This window comes from Crotalus tigris, unplaced genomic scaffold (genome assembly GCF_016545835.1).
Source record: "Crotalus tigris isolate CLP2741 ecotype Arizona unplaced genomic scaffold, ASM1654583v1 scf7180000017952.28453644438:3035480, whole genome shotgun sequence".
Classification (NCBI taxonomy): Eukaryota; Metazoa; Chordata; class Lepidosauria; order Squamata; family Viperidae; genus Crotalus; species Crotalus tigris.
This window is the reverse complement of record NW_024096741.1, coordinates 1,725,496-1,746,351: the sequence shown is the minus strand read 5'-3', so window position 1 is coordinate 1,746,351 and position 20,856 is coordinate 1,725,496. Positions and strand designations below refer to the sequence as shown.

The 20,856-nt window shown below is 38.4% G+C and overlaps 1 protein-coding gene across 8 annotated transcripts in view; it reads left to right on the top strand.

Moving 5' to 3' along the window:
* Nucleotides 1-20,856, top strand: part of RALYL (RALY RNA binding protein like) — a 212,935-nt gene that overhangs the window by 184,920 nt on the left and 7,159 nt on the right. For all 8 annotated transcript variants that reach the window (XR_005556943.1, XM_039345484.1, XM_039345481.1 and 5 more), the window contains 5 exons: nt 3,310-3,342; nt 9,987-10,034; nt 11,214-11,377; nt 11,582-11,695; nt 13,564-13,736. Coding sequence is in view for 7 of the 8 variants with exons in the window: in XM_039345484.1 (XP_039201418.1) it covers nt 3,310-3,342; nt 9,987-10,034; nt 11,214-11,377; nt 11,582-11,695; nt 13,564-13,736 (532 nt within the window). In the remaining variant the exon portion in view is untranslated. The remainder of the gene's footprint in view (nt 1-3,309; nt 3,343-9,986; nt 10,035-11,213; nt 11,378-11,581; nt 11,696-13,563; nt 13,737-20,856) is intronic.

Sequence of the window (20,856 nt, the reverse complement as noted above, 5' to 3'; positions counted from 1 at the left end):
TCTGACCATTCGGATGCCCCTTGGCAGAGAAGTCTTGCCAGAAATAAATGGTGCCAACTGTTAGCATTCTCTCTCTTTTTTTTTTTTTAGAACTTGCAGCTTGGTTTCAATCCAAAACCTCTCTTGCCATGTTTTTTTCATCCTTTTCAGGACTTCTCCACCTAAATCATATATACAGGATGCCCACTGGCACCATTTCCTTAGCCCTTTATTAAGCAATAAGATTGATATTTCTGCAAATTGCCTAGAGTTTGGCTGATTTCAAGCATTAAAGATATGTTTTACAAATTAAATAATAGCAATAGCAGACTTATATATTGCGTCTTAGTGATTTACAGCCCTCTCTAAGCAGTTTACAAAGTCAGTATATTGCTCCCAACAATCTGGGTCCTTATTTTACTGACCCCAGAAGAATGGAAGGGTGAGTAAAACCTTAAGCCAGATAGGATTGAATTCCTGGCAGTGGACAGAGTTAGCCTACAATACTGCATTCTAACCACTGTGCCAACATGGCTCTTATCTAAAGCTTCAGCTTCTTGTCACCTGAGTGAAATCTCTATGTGCGATAGGGGATCTTGTTTTATCAGAGTTGCGGCCACACATTCAGATATTTGAAGCAATGCAATTTCAGTTAGTTACTCTGCACTCCAAACATTTCATGAGATAGGTCAATTCAACATAAGTTTGAACTGCCTGATAGGAGGCTATTATTTATTTTACCTACTCATGAGTAAGAGTGGCATAGACATGTTAGACAACTTGCTAACTAGGCAAGAAATAGTGACCAACTGCTAGTAGCTACCTCTTTCACCTTTTAGACCTCTCTTTTGCACTTTTCATTTTAGAAGAAAGAATATTTGAGAGCTCATATGAATTATTTGGGTCTCTAGGCAACTGCTTTTAGTATAGGTACTATTTGTTTAAAGCTCCCAGGGTTACTGAGTCTCAGAAACAATTTATTTTGATGCAATTTTACATTAAAAAAAGTTCTACAGTTTAAAACAATATACAAAGACCTTTGCTGACCAATGGGCCTCTGTAGCCAGGGGTATTTCAAAAGAGTCTTCCAAGCAGCTATTCTATTAAACTTTCAGGAATGCATCTGTTAGCTTATAACACAATAAACATCCTAGCATCAGATCATTTCATCAACTTTCACATGATTTTGTATTCTAAGTAACCCCTCCAATCTTTTGCACTAAAATAATAATAAAGGTACTTGAGCAGATGTTCACCCCAGACACATTGAATATCTGGATCCATTTCCATGTGATTTACAGATTGGATTTGGCATCGATAATTTAGATACCCTAACCTAATTCATCCAGTGGAGGGAAAAATAAAATAAGGCTTTTGTATAATTCTCCTGATATTTTTTCAATACAGTCTTCTCATATACCCTAAATAACAACAGGGATGCTGGCCAATATAATTAAGTTTATGGTTATTACTGAAATGTTTATTAAATCAGTTATTATTGTTCCAAACTGAAGGAATGGCATATAATTGCTTCATAAAGATGATCATTTACATAGCTAAAGGAGAGGACAACAAAACAGGGAAGGGACTGATGGTTAAATTCCAGCTCAACAGTTTCTGCCCAATTCTGCTGTACTACAGATCATCCTGTGATGCTGCCAGAGCCCTGCAAGTTTAGGTCTGAAGGTTAATTGAAAAAGTCAGAGATCAGATCTGAATCAAGCCAAGCTAAAACAACAAATGAATGTATTTCTCTCCTCCAGAAGAGGAGAGGCAAATGTGTTTTGAGGCCAGAAGCAGCTATAGATCAGGTTCCAAAAGAAACAGCAAAAGAAATCTATAGCGGGGTCTAGCAATTAATGCTTTAGTGCAGTGTTTCTCAATCCAATTTTAATGCTTACTTGGGAATTCTGGGTGTTGAAGTCCACACAGCTTAAAGTTTCTGAGGTTGAGAAACACTGGTCTAGATTAAAAGGGAGATGGGTAACAATAGCATGAAAATTATGTAGTATTGCTGTTCATGAAGAATGCTGAGAAAGTTGTGTTGCTGAGTTACCATGGATATTTCATGCATAAATATCACCCTAAGAGTATATACTCTCATATACCAATTTGACTTCAACATTTTTATTTTAGCTTCATAACACCAAATTATTAATTTAAAGAACAATTTAAATGAAATGCCAATAGATAATCTCTCTTGCCTAAGATTTTTTTGAAATAATTTATTGTATCACTACAAATCTCTTGAAACCATTTACACTCAAAGAGGGTCAGACTAAGGGCAGCCATATTTTGAGCAAATTGATTCTCATTTCATAAGAATGGATTTCAAATAGTTTTTAATTATAGTGTTTTATCCAAAGGCCATCACACATAAACTATATCTTCTTTTTTTCCCAAGGAAATGCATACCCAGTTGCATTTATTAGCAACCTAGTGAAATCTTATCATTTATCATATATCTCTAAAAGTGTTGGTTTGATTGTCTCTAGGAAAAGTTACTTATATTTCATTTTCCACCAAAGAGTTCAAGATCTCTTTGACCCTCACAATAGCCCAGAGAGATAAATTAGAATATTAGACTGTTTCGAAGTATCTTTCAAAATTAATGACAGGATCCTGGATTTTCTTGGTCATAGGGAACAAGTCAACAGAAATAGTTATTTCTACCTCTGCTAGCAAGCAGCTTTTAAATTGTAATTCCATAGAAAAAAGCAGTGTCCTTCAGGGGAGGGAGGGAGGGAGGAAGGAAGGAAGGAAGGAAGGAAGGAAGGAAGGAAGGAAGGAAGGAAGGAAGGAAGGAAGGAAGGAAGGAAGGAAGGAAGGAAGGAAGGAAGGAAGGACTTCACAAACTGCAGCTGAGATGGCACCATGGACAAGCCAAGGCTATCTGCTGATTGGAGAAGCTGATCTGGGAAATGACAGATCTAGCAATGATAACAAGAAAATAATTTTATGGAAAAAAATTATCAGTGAAGAGATTGTAAGGAAGAGAGGAAATTGAAAGAATGAGGAGAAGCTCCATAGTCATAGTCAAGGTCTCCAGGCTCCAAGAGCTCTAAGCAGTGCAAAAAAAATATTTATATCTTGTGAGGGGACCAGATACAAGCTGCTCCTTTCAAAATCATGGTTCTGAAATGAGGAAAGGCACTCACACATTCCAGAATGTTAACTTGGATTGTTGGGATACTGGGCCTTTGTGAGACCGTGAATCCTGGAAAATATAAGGTCTTTATCTTGTGTAACTACAGCATACAGTGTAAACCTTGTGCCATGCATTATTATTTTTTCAGGAAATTTAACTATTTTTATTATTTTATTTAACAGACTTGAAACAAAAGAACCTTTCCTTTCTGTTGGGTGAGTAAGAACATTTTGATTTAATTTTAGAAAAAAATAGCTATAATTATATCTTTCAGTAGCATTCATCTACTCAGAGGAATAGTGGTAGCATTTCGTTTACTTTTGGAGAATCTTCAGTAATGATTAGAAAAATATAATTTAGGCAGACTATCTTTTTCAGAAGTGTTCAGTTACAGGTAGTCCTTGACTTATGACCAACCCATAAAACATACATACAGCAATTGTAAAATGTGCCCCCCCCCACAGTCAGATGTCCACATTTTGGATGTTTGGCAACCAGCCCACATTTATGACTGGTTGCAGCATTCCATGGTCATGGGACAGCAAATTGTGGTTGCTGCAACTGATCCACTTAATGACCACCACAAAAACAGTAATAAAATTGGGTCCAGTCAAGGGCTTTGACTTATAACCACCATGATTTATAATCAAAATTCAAGTCCCAATTGGAGTGCCTATATACATAATAATGATATAGTATTGTTTCCAATTGCTTTCATGTCTAAAGAATAGCATATCAAAGAATCAACAGAGATCCTGATTATTTATCAGTATTGTTATCACAACCTAAATAACATAAATACCAGATAGTCCTCGACTTATTATGATAATTGGGACTGGAACTTCCATCTCTAAGCAGCGTGGTTGTTAAGTGAGTCATTTTGTAACTGTGCCTAATTTTACTACCTTTGCTGTGGTTGTTAAGTGAATTTGGCCTCCCCCATTAACTTAGCTTATTAGAAGCCGGCTGGGAAGGCCACAAAAGGCAATCATATGATTCCAGGATACTGCAGCCATCATAAATAAATGCTGGTTGTCAAGCAGCCAAATCACATGATGATGGGGCACTGCAGTAATTGGCAAGGGCCAATTATAAGTTCAGCACCATTGTTAACTTTGAACAGTCACTAAATGACTGGTCTTAAGTCGAGGCCTACCTGTAGTGGTTTTATATAGTCTATGGATATGGAATCTGGATCTTTGTGAAACTGCATTCTCATCATTCCTTGGACAGAAATCCTAATACATATAACAGCTCTTTTCTTGCAGATGATCTTCTGAACAACAAACTTTTCAGTGAAAAGCTGACCAAAACTCACTAAAAATAATCTTCCAATTTAGTTTTGTAAAAAACAGATTGTCAAATCTGTCAATGGTATGGGAAGTCTGTAATTACCAGTAGAGGTAGAGTGGGTGGTTTCTAGGGTTTTTGTTTATACATATATTTTAATTGCTTCTGATGTATACCTCAAAATAACTATGCTTAAGAATGAACAAACAACAGCCAGACAGATACACTTAACAGATGCTGTGGAAAGATGTTAGATTGAAATGAGCTAACATACAAGTTAAAAACATTTTCCCCACTTCCAATTTTATTCTTTCCTTTCCTTAGCAAGATAATTGTGATCAAATGGACATTTCAATTTTTGGAATGAAATGGTTCTAGAAGAATCTGCAACTTAGATGTTTATACTGCTTAATTTTAATTATGTAAATCAGCCTTCTCCAAGTTGACATCTTTACCTTGTGGGTGAAAAAAATATCTTGTTAAGGATTCAGTTATAAAGTGTACATCATCAGGATGAAACTAGTCCATTTTTGTGTATTTGGAAATCAGTGTTCCATTTTGAATGGGTTTTAGCTTTAATCCTATACCACTAAGAGAATTGAATTGTCATTTTAGAGTAATTTTTTGTAATCAAGTGCTATCCAGATGTAATGGATTTCAGTTCCCAAAGGTCATGCTTGCTAACTAAGATTTATGCGAAATTCCACACATCTGGAGGACACATCATTGGAAGGCTCTAACAGGAAAGAATATAACAAGTTTTCACAAGAGAATCGTGCCTCTATCTTGCTTAAAAGACTTGTCCAGTAGTGTAATGCACTAAACTACAGATTTTCAGACAGTGCTCAGATTCTGTTGATTAGGAGTTTCAGCAAATTCATTGTATAATATCTCATCAGTTCTTCCAGCTGAGTGCAGACCTAGTATAATTTTTTTTTATCATGTTGGCTGGAGAGATGATTAATTGTATTGGGAGAACTGTCCAATACATCAGGAAGATATCATTTGGAGAAACAGCAATATAATATGTGAGGTTATAGTAATAATAATGCCATCAATATGAAATAAAATTAGATTATGCCAGCTCTTAGAAACATTGGCATATTTCTTGGAAAACTGCTGCTACTTTGAAGCATCCTTCATGTAATTTTCTTATAAATACATTCATTTACCTTTTATGTCATTAGATAGCACCCCTCCAGTTGATCTGAGACTTTAATTTTCCAATTTGATTGGGAATTCCCAGAAACTGCATCTCCAAGTATTTATTTATTTATTTATGAGACTTATATACCGCTTTAAGTGCAAGCACTCTCTAAGCGGTGTACACCAGTAAGCAATGTATATATATATTTAGATTAAAGTAATTAAACTTTATCAAGGAGCAAAGGCAATAGCAAATAGCTATTGTTTTCAGAATAATTCTTGCTTTCCTGTAACATGAAATTTCTTTTCAGATGTTACAAACTCCAAGATCTTAAGCCTTTGAAGACCCTCAGGGCTTCCTATTGGAGGCAGAGCTTTTCTGATATCTACTAACCTCCCATCATGCCTATATTTCTCAGAAACCGAGTCCTTAAAATCAGTTAGGAGAAGCAAAGAGTGACAAACAAGCTGCCAAACTGTATACTTTGCCTCAAGAAGCCTTGGACATGCTGAAAAGCCCGTTGATGTTCCCACAGCAGCATATTTTAAACCTATAGAAAATGAAGATAAAGAAAATCTCAAAGACCCAGAGGTCAAAATGATGGAAATCCTGCAGTGCAAACTTTTTCTGAAATCTTTATGCTTTGGAAGAAGAAACTGATTTATCTGTTTGGTCTAGAGGAAAGAACTTCTGCAATAGCAGCCTCCATTCGCGAAATCCTAAATTTCCTGTGGCTGGATGTTCAAAAGTTGTAACCAAGCATCTTTCACAGATAGGTGCCAGCCTCTCCTTAGTCCTAGTCCCATGGAGCACCAACTTTACTCAAGGAGCCAGAACCTAAAGTATAACAGAAAATTGGGATGCCAGGGACATACTTTTTACACCAGGAATAAAAGGCTTTATAAATTATTGTAGTCAATGTTGCCCATTTCTATTTTCTCTTTCTCTCGATTGTAACAAGTTTTGCATTAGACGTCCTTAGGCTTTATTTTGACTTCAGATTCAAACTTCTAGTTATAATCTTGATGGGTTTCATTTGATGGTGGTCCATTTTCTCTGGATGCAGAGTTTTCCTAAAAGTGTTTATATGCTGTAGTAGAATGAGATTATTATCTTTTCTCTGCTTGAAATAGAAATGCACAATTCTGCAAAATTCAAGCTGAGATAATTGCAGCTCTTCACCATGAGCAAAATAATATAGTGAGCAATACATTGCATGATTGTAGATGAATTAATAGTTTTCATGTCTCTGACATTCATGGAATCCTTTGTGTGAATATTTAATCATGTACAACAGGAGTCCCCAACCCCTGGTCCATGGACCAGCACTGGTCTGTGATATGCCAGCAACAGGGCCGTGCAAATAAGTAAAGCCCCATCCGCGGAATGCAGGCAGCACGCAAAACCGCACCCCCTCTGGTCCACCGAAAAACCTCTGTAGACAGAACTTGTTCCTGGTGCCCAAAAGGTTGGGCGCCGCTGATGTACAAGAACTAAATAGTGCAAAACAAATGAGACTTTACTTAGGTTGGAAAGAATCATTATGTTTTGCTTTATAATGTGTTGATTAATTACAACTACTGTTAGCTTTGCAGATTAAGTGCTGTTTATCATTGGCAGCAAAAATAATCAAGATTCTTATGACTTTTAACAAATTCATCAAAAATATATATTTTGGTTGAGTTACGTAGGACTGTGTCCAATTAATTTGTCTACCTAAGAGAGCATTTTTCATTAAGATAACTTGTTCATCTCTCTATAGTCCTTTTACATGCAAAGTAGGAAATTGGGGACTATCCAGAGCAGATAGAGTAAGTACTGGAAATGGCACAGGGAAAGAAAGAAAAGAAAAGTTCTATTATATAAAAGGAAGACTGATTGCACATCGTTGGATTTTACTTGTTGCATTTCTCCCTTCATTGCAGCTCCATGCCAACTGTCTTCTTCCTAACCCATAGTTATGAGGGTAGAAATCCACCAACATACAGAGCCTGGGAGTTACCACTTGGTCCAGCACAAGGTTGAAAAGCTCAGAAAAGGAGCTAGCTAAGCAACAGGAGATTGCTACACCAGTAAAATCCCTAACTTGCTTGTATGTCCCAACTCTACATACAACACCTCACGCCCAGCCATCTTTGGAAGAACAGATGTAGACACTATCCATTTTTCACAGAATTGTCTATGAATTTTGTCCACAGCTAAGAAAAATCATTCAGAAGAGTTCAGTTAAATATAAAACAATATTTTAAGATACACAGTTTTGTGGCAGTTTTGTATATTGATAATAGAGAAAAGCTTGTCATCCTAGTGCAACAAAAGAAGTTTGGGCTGCAAAGGTACCTGACTGTGTCCATGCACAGACGGTGAACTGGGTCAGAACTAGTTAACATTTGGGTGGAAATCCAAGAAATCCAAGAGTATAGGTTAGAATAGGACAGGGGTAGGCAACCTTGGCTCTTTTATGACTTGTGGACTTCAACTCCCAGAATTCCTGAGCCAGCCATGCTGAGGGGAAAGGGAGAGGTTTCCAAGCTGAGCCATGCTGGCTCAGGAATTCTGGGAGTTGAAGTCCATGAGTCATAAAAGAGCCAAGGTTGCCTACCCCTGGACTAGGAAGACAGGAAACATCCTAGAAGAAGGCAGTGACAAAGCACTTTGGTGCATGGATGCGTTTCTGAACTCACCAGGAGCTGAGCCCAACTTAAAGGAGACTTTCCTGAATATTATTATATTACCTTGCTTTATAGTAATAATAGGAGAAAAGATTCATGTTAGCCAGTGGCTGGCTATATTAGAACTTTTTTTCCCATCCTTGTTTGCCTATCCTTATGTTATTTCTCATTTTATCATTTTAAGGTTGCCAGAGTTTAGGATAGGAAATTTAATTAAAAAGATATGACTGCTGTGGATGAGGTGGGATAAATACCATTTTCTTGGTACTATAGAAAAGACAAAATATTGTCATTATATTTGTAAACTTACTGTATGTGCATTTAAGCAAATTTATTCTAAGTAACTTTTTCTTTGTCAAAGGAAGCTTCCTCTTGAATCTGTATAAAATGAATGTATTTTAAAAAAGATTATTCCATATTTTAAAAAATAACAATAGTTGGGCAAATCAGAAAAAAACATTTTAATTTAATCAAGTCATTCTTCTACAAGTTCTCTACTTGGGCAAAATTGGTATGGAAAAGAACAGATAAAATTCTAATTCCTGCTGCATGAATGGATTAAGGCTGAAACAAAATGAATGGAAAATTCAGCAACCAATTTGTTTAGAATTAAAGTACACACATCTGTAGGGCTTGGAAAATGTGAAGACAAACGCTGTGATTTGCATACTTGTCTGACATCAAGTTGTAAGCATATAATTATGGCATTTGTGTGCTGATGTCATCAGGTGCACATCATTTTGGCAACATTTGCTGTAAATGTTGCTGTGAAGCCTGTCTACAAATAAATGGGACAATTCCACATAGTGATAATCTGAGGAACTCAACATTTTGAAATTTAAAAGAATTCAATGCAGTAATCACTCCATAAGCAATAAGGAGGTTGCATCTGTCTATTATTATATATAATAACTGTAGACTGTAAATTGCATACGGATGTGAATTAGGCAAATAATGCATCATATTATGCTCTTCAGTTACTACCAATAGGACAGTCATTTTCTATTATGATTCAGAAAAATTACCATCTTGGTTTTCAAGTTTATGTTTTCACCTACTTCATCCTTATTTTTCTTATTTTCTATTTTCATTATCATAGAAAGAGAGGAAAGGGGATGTGTTATTCAACAGGATTTTTCAAAAGAAAAAAAATGCTTCATTTTGGAAGTTTATACAATTAGCTTGGGGGTTTTTTTAGAGAAAAGGAGGACTGCGGGGACATGATAGCAGTATTCTGTTATTTGAGAGGCTGACATAAACAGGAGGGGGGTCTATTATTCAAAGCACCAATGGGCAGGACAAGAAACAATGGATGGAAACTAATCAAGGAGAGAAGCAACCTGGAATTAAGAAGAAACCTCCTAACAGCAAGAGCAATTAACCAGTGCCTTCAGACATTGTAGCTGCTTCATCACTAGAGGTTTTTAAGAAGAGACTGGACAGTCACTTGTCTGAAATGGTATAGGGTCTCCTCCTTGAGCAGGGGGCTGTACTAGAACACTTCCAAGGTCTTTTCCAACTGTATTCTGATTCTGAGTTGAGAGCAAATGACTTGGCCAAAATCACCCAGCAAGCTTTAATGACTGGGATGGGATTAGAACTCATAGTCTCATGGTTTCTAGCCTGGTGCCTTAACTATTAGACCAAACGGAGATATAAGTCCTTATTGTGATTCATGTCTTACAAATTATTATTAACTAATATAATTTGCCTCATCTCTTCATGGGACTTTTCTTTGCTCTTCTTGCAGTGGTTATGTCTTTGATTATGATTATTACAGAGATGATTTCTACAATCGGTATGTGTATCTTTGTTCCTGCCTTTGGATATATAAACTGCATTTTTTATTTATTATAAGAGGTTGGGAAGAAAGAGAGCATTAATTTTCTCAGGAAATCATCAGGAATTGTGAGAAAGTTGAACTGGGTCTATGAGAAAGGCTTTTTAGATGACAGGATAAGCTTGCTTCAGGTATATGTTGATGTACATTTTTAATAATCTAAATTATAGTTAAGTTTAAATATCCTTAAATAAATTAAATACTTATAATTAGTTATTTATATGTAAAACTGTTTTTTTCAATTTAATAAGCTGTCAGCTGTTGTTGTTTTACCTTTTGGACAAGGTTTCCACTCAGCCAAACTGATAGGAAATCTGTGTACATATAAATATTAGTACAGAATATTAGTACCATTATGGAAAAATATAAGCCAGGCTACTTAGATATATTGCAAAATTTTTCAAACACATAAACTATAAATCAGAAATACATTATTTCTGTATTGGCATCTCTGGTTGATTTATCATATATATGTAGATCATTTGGTGACATGTTTACCCATAAGCAAATCTAACTTGTTCCAAGAAGGTATGCACAGAATTGTAATAATTATCTAATGACAACCATATATTTAAAACTAAGATGATTAGTGCAAGGAAAGCTTTTCATTCCCATAAATAGTTAACATTTAGTTAGAAGTTAATGGGACTGTATCAAGGAAAGATATTTATCATTCTCCCAAATACTTGAAGTTCTTATCTTTCTTTTAATGAGTTAGAAGTACTTCTGTTTATTTGTGAAGATGTTTCAGTTCAGTTATATGCTCTTTATATGTATATGATATCTGAGAATACTGGGAATTGCAGTCCAAACACATCTGCAAGGGAAGGTGGAGTTGCTTTTAAGAGTTTCATAATTAGTTGACTGAAATAAAATTATGTAGAGAAAAATTTTCACATTACAGTAAAGACAGTTTAGTAATGATGTTTGTCATGGAAAAAAACAGCAACACATTGATTATAATGAAATATAAATATGCTTATTGATGAACTCTTGAAATCTAATATAACTCTGATTAAACCTTTTGAGATATTAAAGGTCAGTTTTCTCATAAGAAAGAGCAGAATTTAATATGCAAAATCCTACCTAATATAAAATTACAATTGAACATTCCAAACTATTTCTATTTCTCTTAAGGTTATTTGATTATCACAGCCGGGTTTCTGCCCCACCTCGTGCTGTGATTCCTTTGAAACGCCCACGAGTAACAGTCACAGCAACTCGCAGAGGAAAAGGAATCTTCTCCATGAAAGGAACATCAAGGTCTACATCAAGTGGAGCTTCTTCATCAGGAGCAAAATGTGAGTTCATACATACATTGTGAACTAACTTCTTTAGTTTTAAAAATAGCCAAGGATAATTAGTTGTATAGGTGCCATTTCTCCCTCCCAAAAATGTTTGTTTATTAGCAGTGGATTCTTTGATTAATAAAAGATGTGTTCCTCCTAAAAGAAATAATATTATATCATTTTATTTTTGCTATTCTATTCTTTTTTCCCTTTCAGTGAAATCAGATGAATTGCAGACAATCAAGAAGGAATTAACGCAAATCAAAACAAAAATTGATTCTTTGTTAGGAAGACTGGAAAAGATTGAAAAGCAGCAGAAAGCTCAATCAGGTAGAAGAAAATTGTCTATAACTCTTTGTAACACATTGAAACATGAATTAATCCACTGTAAAATCAATTATATTGTTATTCAAGGTTGGGGGTGGGTACCAGGAAAGCTTTAAGATGTTTAAGGTTTAAAATTTTGAGTTTAAATTAAGGTGTTTTAAATTTTCCTCAATTTTAGGATTAGATGTACACCTAAAATTAAAGAAAACCTTAAAAAGTCTTATCATGATCCACCAAGTTAAAGTTAAATTCAAAAGCAATTTATTTTGAAACTTGCTATATTAAAATTTATAGCATGTTTTAAAGTTTGTAAGGAATATGCCAATGAAATGGAAGAAAAGACAGACATACCTTTCACATTGTGTAATAATGTAAATATATGAATTAAGACAAATATTCGTGTCCCAGGATGAATCCAATCTGAGTCAGTCACTGGAACCAAAGAACTTGTGTCAGAGCCCATCCTCAGGGAACTTCTCTCTCACCAGAATGTTCTGGTAAGAGAGAAGTTCACTGGGGATGGGCTCCAGCATGAGTCCAAAGACTCCAGCTTGGAAGGCTAAACCTCTGGTCCTGGAAACCAATCCAGATTGGATGTATTTATAATCTACGGTCATAGGAAAACTGTACTTTTATTGAGTGTTACTGCTGAATAGAGGAGACAATATTTAAACAGATTCATGAAACTGACGGAGTCAAGAAGAAAAGATTTCATGACAGGCCAGTCCTTCAGTAGGGTTTCTCCAAAACATTTGGCTGTTTCTTCTGCTTATTTGAGATTAAATTTTGATTCACTGGAGTTCACATCTACTTAGACATGCATGTAATGTTAATGTGATTCCTTCTTTACCAAAAGAAAAAAGAAAAAGAAAGAAAGCATATGATGTCTTGTACATTTTTGAATTAATCCCTGTTGGACTTTTTGCAAGACAGCGCAAAAAAACTGTTCTGTAGTCCAGCTGAATAAAAAAATGGGAACAAGTTAGCTAAATAATTCAACAGAATAAAATAAAATGGAACTAGAGAAGGAATGAAAGAAATATCCAAAAATGAAACAGTTCACAATTAAAACTAAATAAGATACCTTTATGTATCCTTTACTAAAATCTTTAATTCAGTATCTCTTTAAAAATCAATGCCACTATTAGCAACAGCAACAGCAGTAATGGATAACAAGAAGGCTTTATTTTTATTTTTTATGTTTGCAATGGCTATTCAAATTTTTTGAATTACTCCAAAATAAAAAAGTAATTTTAAAACAAAGATTTAAGAGCAAATAAAATGTCAACTTTTCCAATCCTATCTCCCAAAATAAAAAAAAATTGCTCTAAGGTATAACTGTAAATATGTGAAAGTGAAGCTGGGATTATATCCCTTTATTATGTATACAAATGAATAAGTCTTTGCTTATAGAACATATTTAAAATAGACCTTTTCTAAGAAGTTAGTCTTTAGTCACCATTGTCATTCTTGAGGTCACCAAATTGTTCAATAGCTTTTTTTGTACTATTTTGTTTTCTTTCCAACCATTTACTCATGGCAGTTAACAGAATTATTTCCCCTTGGACTGGATTTAACTAGAATATTATACAATTTTTCTCCAAAGCTCATCTCTGCTTGTCTGTTATCACTATTCATTAGAATATAACATGCAACTATTATCCATTTGGTATCTCAACTTTCATTGTCTCCAGATGATAGAGAATGGCCCCTATGCTAACATATTGTCTACTCTCTTCTATTTAATCAATGTCTATTAAATTAATTAACTCTGTGGTTTAATTGATAAATATGCTCTAAATTATATGAGTAGTCCTTTATTCTGAAAATGCCATGCAAGGGGAATGATATGATAATTTTATATATTCCAGAAATCCAAAAGAAACAAATAGAAGACAGTATAGAGTTGATCCAAGAAGAATGCATATCAGAGAATGCTGACAACTCTACAGAAGAGCCTATTGAAGGAGGGCTGGATGGGGACGGAGAAGAAATGACAGATGGGATAGACGAAGATTTCGATGAGGAGGGTAGCAATGAGCTGGTAAGGTATTACAAGTGTCCAATGTACAGTAAAGAAAAGGAGAGACAAAATAGCAAGAGGTGGCTATCATGTTCCATCTTCCAATTTAATCTGTAGTAGTAGAGTGATTATAACCACTGTTAAAAAACGTTCTCTGGAATATCCAGGATACATAAAAGCACTTTTTTATTGCTTTATAATCTCCATTTTAAGATAACAAGAAATGAATTTTATACTTTTAATGCAACTCTTTACTTCTTATGAGGATAGGGTTTTCAAGCATTATTCCAAAGGTTAAGTAAATAATATCATCTTCCTTCAAAAAAGGTTACTGGTTTCATAGCTATGGATAATTCCTCTAAAACCTCTAACCTAACCCAGCAATTGTATCTCTACTGAATAAATCAAATAACAAGAGCTTACGTTGACTATAATGCCAATAAATACTTTGGGATAAATGAAACTAATTTTTAAATTCTGTGTATTAAAATGACTTCCTTAGATTTAAGTTGATCCAAAGTAACCTCGTATCAGGTCTACTTTACACATGTTTAAAGTTTATTTTTAAACTGAGATTATCCCATTGCATCAGCTTTTCACAAGTAACCATGAAAACATGTTTTATATACTGTATGTGTCCTGCAAAATTAAAAATGAGTGTTGAATCTGATCCCTGTGCAAACAGCCATTCAAATAGCCAGGATTTCAGTGGGGTGAATAATATCTCCTAAATTGAGGAGCTAAGAGGAGTTAAGTTCTAAGATTCTTATTCCAAAATTGACGAAAGGTAGCATGAACCACCCAGAGTCACTGGGACTTGGGTGGCATATTAATTTAAAATATTATTATTAGTGATAAATCTGAAAAATGTGGACAATTAAATGCACATTTCTCAGCTGATACCTATAATGTATACAATATACTCTCAAGATGTGTTGTCAAACCTGAAAATTAATTTAAAAATATAATGATGGAATAAATTTGGTGAATCTCACAATATATATATATCAGCTTTCAAAATATATTCATTGCAATCACATATTTCTTATCCAAGATGCTCAGAGGAATTCTGAGCCATCTGTCTATCTGCAAGAAAAAGAGATAAGTATAGAGTTCCCAATAAAGTGTTTTTTAAGTAGAAGAAAGATTTGGAGTTACAAATCATTGCATTCCTCTGCCATCTCCTCCTTCTACCCCCATGTTTTTGTAGTTTGTTATTTGCAGCACCTTGATACACTGAATCATTCACAAAGCACTGAGGTCCGATTTTATGCTATTTCCTGGGGATCCTGCTTTGCCTCATTAAACTACAGATTTGCCTTTACTCAAAATTTAGAGTTGAGCCAAATCCAGCACACTTTGCCAAAATGCGGTAGTATTGGCTCATCTCTTATTGATGGCCAAAGAAAGTCTGCACTCTAATCAGCAACTAGGAATAAAGGAAACTTCATACAGAGATTTGGGACTTGTGGGTGTGTGTATGTGTGAGAATAATGTGTTTAGTCACATCATATTTCCCTTCATATCTGCATTTTTTCCTTTAAACTGTCTTCTCTAACAAAGCAGTTTTATGGAGCTCTCCAAATTTGCAAGCCTCTTTAACAAGAGAAGAAAGCAAGTTGGCCATAAGGAAAGGATAAAAGGGATGATACTTTTCTATCATACTGATCTTGCCTTCTAAATAATGTTCACAAGTATGAAGGTGCCAAAAGTTGGAGCAGGGTCATGAGAGGAATTAATAGAGTGAGCTGGACAAAGGGAGCATCTCACACCTGTCCTAAACAATCTTGTTTATTTATATAATGTGATTTAGTGTCACATGGAGTGCCAGCACCAATATCTGAGGAGGTACCAAAGCACAGAAGGATGATGGTGGAATCTGGACTCCTTTTGTGAATCTTGAATGTATAACATTGTCATAGGCGGAACTGCAATTAGCCTTGTGGAATAGCAGTCATATGGCTTCTGTTTCTGAATAGGATAGGGCTATATTCCTTTTCTCTTGTGAATTGCTGCTGGAAGCAAAAATCAGGAGCTTAAAAGAGTTCAGCAAGGTCATCTCTTACCTCATGAATAGCTTGAACTATTTTATAGCTGTAGGAGAAGTAAAACACAAAGTCAACAGATTTTGTAATTGTAACCTATGATGAGTACTATGCCTATGCATTGTTAATGTGATTCTGAAAAAAGCAAAAAGATTCTCTTTAAAGAGTTTTTCAGGAGCAAATTGTTACATGGAAAAAGATTTAAAGATCAACTGAACAGATACAAACAACTAGGCAAAGCAGTTGTGTCAAGAGAATTTTTCCAGGGGTGCAGAATCAGTCTGCTGCAATTATGAAAGAACGTAAGCCTTGGGAAGCATTCAAATTTCCCTGAAAAATGTGAAGATGGTATGGGGGATGGATGTACTTTTTGCTCCTATTTAGCTATCAATGACAGAATCTATAGCAAGAGACTTCTGCTATTGGCATCACTATCCTACTAATTGGTCTTCTACACCAATAGTGTCTTTTCTTTACCCTTCGCCCTCTTTGCTGACTTGTTAGAGAGGTCCAATATTTTATGGATACTATTATTTCAATGCTTGCAGTAACCTTAATAAGAAATTTAATATCCATCATGTCTCCCCTACTGAAACTAGCTTGAAAGCATTTCAATTGCATATTTTAGATGGGACAAATTAAAGCATAATGACTTTTTTTGTTGAGTTATTAATGCAAAGCAATAGACATATATACTTGGGCATAGCTCTTCTGATTGTGATGGAATTCGCTTTCAATTAATGTGTTAGACTGACAGTTGCTGCAAGGGTTTATAGCCAGCCAGAATGTATTGCGGATTATTTCCTGAAGATAGTGGATGAAATTTTAAATCAGTATAATGTTTGATTTAATATATAAAAGTATATAGCTACTGGGATTTCAAATTTTAAGTGTCCCCATGTTTTTGAAGCTACCCTTGAAGAAAATGTGTGGCCTTATTGTTATTTCTTTTATCTTGCAGCCATTCTGAATTAAAATATAGAGATATCTCCCTTCACTCTATCTAGTACATAGATATAAGCACACACAAAAATGCTGGAGGGGGAAAGATTTGAACTGACACTAATGCAATACTGATTCCCCTAGGAAGGGATGAAAACAGGAGTGACATCCTCATTTTTCAGCATGATTTTTTTTTAAGTGAGAGAGCTGAGCTTCTCTGCTACAGCAAAATCTTGCACTGCCTGAAAAGATTTCTGTTTGTATTTATTTATTTATTTTCAGTGTTTATATGCCGCCCAATCCCAAAGGACTCAGGGCAGCGTACAAAGTTAAAACAATGATAAAACAATAAAATAAAACAGTCATACCGTGAGTCCGATCATATCCCGGCCCCCCGGGGACATCAGCCCCAGGCCTGCCGGAACAGGAGGGTTTTAACGGCCTTCTTAAAGGCCGGCAGGGTGGGAGTAGTTCGAACCTCGGGGGGAAGTTGATTCCACCAGGTCGGAGCCACCACAGAAAAGGCCCTTCCCCGAGGGCCCGCCAGCCGACATTGTCTGGCCGACAGGACCTGAAGGAGGCCCAATCTATGGGACCTCACCGGTCTCTGGGAGCTGTGCGGCAGAATGCGGTCCTGTAAGTAACCTGGCCCTATGCCATGAAGGGCTTTAAAGGTGATAACCAACACCTTGAATTGCGTCCGGAGACCCACAGGAAGCCAGTGCAGCTCGCGGAGGATAGGTGACACGTGAGCGTACCTTGGTGCGCCCACAATCGCTCTCGCGGCTACATTCTGAACCAACTGCAGCCTCCAAACGCTCTTCAAGGGTAGCCCCATGTAGAGCGCATTACAGTAATCCAGTCTTGAGGTGACAAGCGCATGAGTGACTGTGAGTAAAGCCTCCCAGTCCAAATAAGGCCGCAACTGGTGCACTAGGCGAACCTGTGCAAAGGTCCCCCTGGCCACAGCCGATAGATGTTGTTCCAGATTTAGCTGTGAGTCCAGGAGGACACCCAAGTTGCGTGCCTGCACTGAGGGAGGTAAGTTTGCCCCCCCCAGGACTAAAGATGGACCATCCAGTTGGCCTTTGGGAGGCAAGACCCAGAGCCACTCGGTCTTGTCAGGGTTGAGTCTAAGCCTGTTCACCCCCATCCAGACCCTCACATCTTCCAGGCACCGGCACATCACATCGACTGCTTCACTGAAAGGACACGGGGTGGAGATATATAATTGGGTATCATCCGCGTACTGATGATACCTCACCCCGTGTTGCCGAATGATCTCACCCAGCGGTTTCATGTAGATGTTAAAAAGGAGGGGGGACAGGAGCGAGCCCTGAGGCACCCCATGATCGAGGCGCCTAGGGGTCGATCTCTGTCCGCCCGCCAACACCGACTGCGACCTATCAGAGAGGTAGGAGGAGAACCTCCGCAATACGGTGCCACCCACCCCCACCTCTCCGAGACGACGCAGAAGGATACCATGGTCGATGGTATCGAAAGCCGCTGAGAGGTCAAGAAGCACCAGGATAGAGGAATGACCCCTATCCCAGGCTCGCCAGAGGTCATCAGTCAGTGCGACCAAAGCAGTCTCAGTGCTGTAGCCGGGCCTGAAACCAGATTGAAAAGGGTCCAGATAATTGGTTTCATCCAAGGATCGCAAGAGTTGAGATGCCACCACCTTCTCTACAACCTTCCCCACAAAGGGGAGGTTGGAGATGGGACGAAAGTTCTTCAAAACAGCTGGGTCCAGGGAAGGCTTCTTGAGGAGGGGCCTCACCACCGCTTCCTTTAAAGGTTGCGGGAAAGACCCCTCCATCAAGGAAGCATTGATTATCGCCTGGAGCCAGCCTCGTGTCACCTCCCTACTGGCAGAAACCAGCCAGGAGGGGCACGGGTCCAATAAATAGGTGGCGGCATTCATTGCCCTCGCGGCCCTGTCCACTTCATCAGGGGTCACAGGCTCAAACTCGCTCCAGATAATATGACTAAGACCAGCCCCTGGCAACTCGGCTGGCACTGCCCAGTCAGAGTCCAGGTCCCTCTGAATCTGAGCGATTTTGTCCGAAAGAAACTGAACAAACTCCTCAGCTCTCTCCTGCAAGGGTTCCTCCGTCTCCTCCACTTTAAGAAGGGAGCGGGTCACCCTAAACAAGGCGGCCGGGCGAGAGTCTGCGGACGCAATAAGTGCGGAAAAGTGAACACGCTTTGCCGCCCTTATCGCCACTAAATAAGTCCTAAGATAGGCTCTTAATAGTGATCGGTCAGATTCAGAGTTACTGGCCCTCCAACGTCGCTCTAGACGTCTCTTGTGGCGCTTCATCTCCCGGAGCTCCTCAGTAAACCAAGGCGCTCTCCGGGGACCACCACCACAGAGAGGTCGCAAAGGCGCAATTCGATCCAGGGCCCCGGACGCCGCCTCATTCCAGGCCACAACCAGGGACCCGGACGAGTTGTGGACAAGGGAGTCAGGTATTTCCCCAAGCTCCTCCTGGAACCGATCTGGGTCCATTAGGCGCCTGGGGCGGAACCACCTAGTCGGTTCCCTCTCCCTGCGATGGGAGAGTGGTGCTCTGAAGTCCAGCCTCAATAGGAAATGATCTGTCCATGACAAGGGCGAGATCTCTATTCCCCTTAATTCCAGATCATGTCTCCATTGCCCCAAAAGAAACACAAGGTCGATATGTGACCACTCCTATGGGTCGGATCCTGAATTACCTGGGTCAGGTCCATGGTTGCCATGGAAGCCATGAACTCATGCGCCGCCTCTGAGCGTTCGCCGAGTGATGGTAGGTTAAAGTCCCCCAGTACTATAAGTCTGGGGAACTCCACCGCCAACCCGGCTACTGACTCCAGCAACGCAGGCAGGGCTGTTGCAACGCAGCTGGGAGGTAGGTACGTCAGCAGCAAGCCGAACTGAACCCGTGAACCCAACTTCAATAGGAGGGACTCACACCCAACAACCTCCGGGGCAGGAATCCCACGAGGACTCAAGGACTTCCGAGCGATGACTGCCACTCCCCCACCCCTGCCCTGATGTCGAGGCTGATGAAGCACCACAAACCCATCCGGGCACATCTCCGAGAGGGAAACACCCCCCTCAGGGCCCAGCCAGGTTTCGGTTATACATGCCAGGTCTGCCCCGCTGTCCAATATTAAATCACGGACAAGGGGGGCTTTGCTGACAACGGACCTGGCATTAAGCAACAGCAGCCTACAATTAGGGCCCTGTACTCCCCTGTCACCAGTACTACAGGATGAGCCATTTGAGGGGCCGGAACAAGGAATCGCTCTAACATAGCGAGTCTTCGTTCCCCAAAGATGGCCTGCCCCTCGGCTCCCGCCATATCTGCCCATCCCAGTCATGACCGGGATGCTCTGACCTTTTCCCCTCCCCGGAGTACCCCCACCCTGACCAGCCTTCTCTCTTCCTGACCGGACTCGCTTTCCATACAGACCAAGCCCAAGGGTAAGTCCTGCCCCCCCCTACTTTTGCTATTGCACTCAGCAGAGGGGGTACCAGGCTCCACCCCCGACTCCACCATTCTCATACCCCAAACACTCAATACACATTCACACTCAATTTATATACATAGAAAATAAAAATGTTCACATTCATACGCCCTAAATACAATAATAAAATTTATACATAACAGGGCCATCATTCATCTACATGCATACTCACACCCACAACAAACATTCTCTAAAAATTAGTATTGCCCCTCTGTGTCCCAGGCTGGTCCAATGTGGCCGGCTAGGTGATCATTAGGTACTTGTCTTGGGGCAGACCGTACTTGGCCTTATGCTCCTCGAAGAGCTGGGTCTTTGTATACTTACAAAATAACAGGGCTAACTCTATGAAAATAAGAAACAAAGCTGTAAAAGAGATTGCCATGCAAGTATTTAATCTTTTTTAAAAAGGAGACAAGCTATATGTTTCCTTAGAATTGTTTTCTTCTCATTATTTAATTAAAACATTTCAACAGATGTGCTCCCTATCTCCAACACAAATCTCCTCTATACTTTTTTTTTTAGCAGAGGCATATACTTGTTCTCTCTGTAACAAGCTTAATTATTTCTCTTTCTCTCAGGAGTCACTCTTTTCACTCCTGTTTCCATCCCTTCCTAGGGAGTGGAATCAGTATAGTATAGCT